Here is a 3,342-nt window from a genome sequence, read left to right as displayed (position 1 = left end):
GGAAACCTGAAGACGAGGCTCCAGGGAGTTTCTTTAAGCAAATAGACTCCTCTCCTGTAGGAGGGGAGATTGCTGAGACCGCTGTGAGGCAGGGTTACCACGGCAGCCTGTCACAGCCCTCCACCCCAAGCCCCCCGAAGCCTGTGGGGACATTTCAGACAAGTGCAAATAGTTCTTTTGAACCGGTAAAGTCCCATGTAGTTGGGGTAAGACCAGTTGAGGCAGACCGTGCCAACATGGTAGGTGAAGTGAAGGGGACCCGTGCCCGCCAGAAGAAGCGAAAGCCCACAGTGGCCCGGCCCGATGCTTCCCCTGGCAACCTGGAGCAGCCGCCAGACAACATGGAGACCTTCCATGCCCCCCAGGTCCGTCCTCCTTTTACCACCGCCATGGAGGCTGGGCAGGTACTTCCGTACCCAGGAGGATCCCCATTGGACCCTGTGCTTCTGGTGTCTGAGAAGAAGCCCTCGGCCCGGGCCCAAGGGACCGTGAAGTGTGAGAGCCCAGCAACGACTCTGTGGGCGCAGAACGAGCTGCCAGACTTCGGAGCCAACGTCCTCCTGGCCCCCGCTGCGCCTGCGCTGCATGTACCTGCAAAGCCTGTGCCCTCTGAGGTGGTGCAGCCTCCAGAAGATGGGTTGTCGGGGGAGGCAGGCTCAGCTCCACTTCTGCAGAGCCAAGACAGCTTTGGTGCTTCGGAGAACCTCGAGAATCCCCCCAGAATGGGGGAGGAGGAGGCCCTTCACTCCCAGGCCAGTTCTGGTTATGCAAGTTCGTTGTCCTCGCCGCCCACCGAGCCCTCGCACCGCCAGCCAGTCTTGATCGCCCAGCCTGATCAGAGCTATAATCTGGCCCAGCCCATCAACCTGCCTGCGTCTTCGTCCAGCCCTAGTGAGAAGGGTCCGTCCTGGAGAGACACCCCAGCAGGGCACAGACCCCCAGTGAGCGGCTGGACGCCCGGCGGAGAGTCTGGGGCTCCAGCCGGCTCTGTCGCCACGTCTCAGTCAAGCAGTCTGGCGCAGAGCAGTTCTCAGCAAGGTTCTGGGCCTGAGGGGGCTTCCGACACCCCTGCCAATTCACTCGTCCAACCACTGCCCCATCCAGGTCCCAAGAACTTGGGAGAGAGTCAGAAGGGCCCTGATGCAGAAAGCCTTGTCCCTGAGCTTGTGGCCAGCCCTGCAGGAAGTGCTGGGGTGATGTTGGTCCCGCCCGTCAATGGCACCTCGGTGCCTGGTGGTCATAAGGCACTTTGCTCCAGTCACCAGGAAGAGACCTGTGGAGCCCCAGACTTACCCGCCACTCGGCCTTCGGGAGCTGCGGTGGGCACATACAGCCCACCCTGCCCTGACAGCCCGGCCTCTCAGCAGGCCGCCACCAGTTGCCCCAGACCACCTGGGCCTGGGGCATGCGTTCCAGACTGCTTCTATCAGCAGGTGACGGGAGATGCCCAGGACCAGCAGGGTGTAGGAACAGCCCAGCAAGACCTGGTGTCTCCTCAGCAGCAGACTTCTCCCCCTCTAGTGCCCAAAGCACTGCTTCCAGAACCTTCTAACCCAGGAAGTCCACCAGCACAAGAACAGTCCCAGAACTCAGCCCAGCTACCGGTAGCCCTGGCTCCAGCCGACACGGGTCAGCAGCTGCTCCCTCGGCCTCAACAGTCCTCCAGCGCCTCGGTTGTGTCCACTGGCTCCAGCCAGGCAGCTGCACGGTTGGAGCAGCAGTGGCTGCCCTCGGCTGCTCCCACTGCTGGCCCGCTGCCTCAGGACTGGGCATCCTACTACTACTGCAGGCCCTTGTATGACGCCTACCCACCGCAGTACCCGTCGGCGTACCCAGACCCGGGGACGGCCTCCCTCTATTACCAGGTAGGAGAGCTTGCAGGTCGCACCCGTCAGCCGGCTCGCTCTCGGTGTGCTCCCGGGAGTGCCTTGGTGGTGGGTTTAGAGCCCGCAGGCCCAGGCAGTGCTCCTGAGGGAGGGTGGCCTGGCTGTGGAGCTGGCCCCGCTGAGCGTGGGCTCTCTGCTAAGGTGCCCCTTCAGGAGCGTCAGGCCGCTTCGATGCCACCCAGCTTGTCCACCCAGCACCCTGCCTTACTGCGCCAGGCGTGTGCATGATCTCCCAGGCTGGGGACCTGGGGAAGGGCTTGCTCTGTGGGGTGCTTCTCCCGCCCTCCTGTTGCACTCAGTGTACACCTGTGTGCCCCATGACACCTTCTGGTTCTCAGTGGAAGCAGAGGTCTGCAAGGCCTGCTGCAGGAAACGGAAGACTTTTGTGTGTTTGTTGGGTTTCTTGTTTAATACTTTTATTTATTTACTATTCCTTTTGACTAGAGACAGATGGGGTGGGGGGGGGTAGTGAGAAAGTGAGCCACTAGTTCTGGGACTCAAACCATGGTTGGCCGTGTGGGAGTCCAGCACCTTAACCACTGTGCCACCTGCCAGTCCCCCTTTTTTTTTTTTTTTTTTTTTTAAAGTTTTTCACAAGTTTGCTTGTGCATGTGCAAGAGAACCCTCAGCGGGTCTGGTCAGGTTGCCACCCCTTTCTGGCCCTTCAGCTCCTCAGGACCTTGGGCCTACATGTGTGCCTGGTATGTTTCAGCTTGCTGGGGCAGGGGACCCGAACCCGCAACTAACTGTGTTCTCAGCACTGCAGTTCACGCAGTACCTGCTGTGCTGCCTGGGCTGGGCATCATGTGCCAGGCCTGGTAGGGGTGAGAGGGGACTGCTGGCCCAAGGGAGGCCCTGCTGTGTCCATACAGAGCAGTCCTGTGTGCCTGTTCATGGCGTGCCAGCTCTAAACGTGCTTTTTCTTTTTAAGAGTTATTTTATTTAACTTTATTTTAATTTGACCAGAGAGGAACAGAGTGAGAGAGAGAGGTAAAGTGAGAAAGCAAGCTGCCAGGTCCAGGACTCGAACCACGGTCGGCCATGTGGGAGTCCAGTGCCTTTAACCACCATGCCACCTGCCGGCCCCTCAACCGTGCTTCTAATTCTGCCATCTGGGAAGAGTGGCCGAGTGAGCTTGTGTGGCTGTCAGCTGCACGCCTGCCAGCCCGGTCCAGCGTCCCTGAACTCGGAGGACCACTGGGGGAGTGTGGAGCCCACGGTCCACTGTGTGGGGGCCGGTGTTGAACTTCAGGGCCGCCTGAAAGCAGTCGGGCCTGGGACCTCCCAGTCAGCAGGAGCTAAGGACCGTCGCTGCGCTGGGCCGGGTGCTGCCGTGGTGGTGGGCCTCCGGCACGTGGCTCTGACATGTGAGCAGGTACACGTACACGTGCGTGCCGAGCCCTGCGAGCCCCAGCCCAGGAACCCTTAGACCCTTTAGCCCTGTACGAGGCGGTTC

General features: G+C 60.6%; 1 protein-coding gene across 1 annotated transcript in view; it reads left to right on the top strand.

The window, feature by feature from the left end:
* SEC16A (SEC16 homolog A, endoplasmic reticulum export factor) overlaps positions 1 to 3,342 on the top strand; it is a 44,672-nt gene that overhangs the window by 9,422 nt on the left and 31,908 nt on the right. Inside the window, 1 exon segment of the mRNA XM_027766283.1 lies at positions 1 to 1,865. This exon segment is cut by the window's left edge and continues 20 nt beyond it. Within this exon segment, the coding sequence (XP_027622084.1) occupies positions 1 to 1,865 (1,865 nt within the window).

This window comes from Tupaia chinensis, unplaced genomic scaffold (assembly GCF_000334495.1).
Source record: "Tupaia chinensis unplaced genomic scaffold, TupChi_1.0 Scaffold142100_1, whole genome shotgun sequence".
NCBI lineage: Eukaryota > Metazoa > Chordata > Mammalia > Scandentia > Tupaiidae > Tupaia > Tupaia belangeri.
Note: the sequence above shows the minus strand (reverse complement) of the source record. Positions and strands in the feature narration are given on the sequence as shown.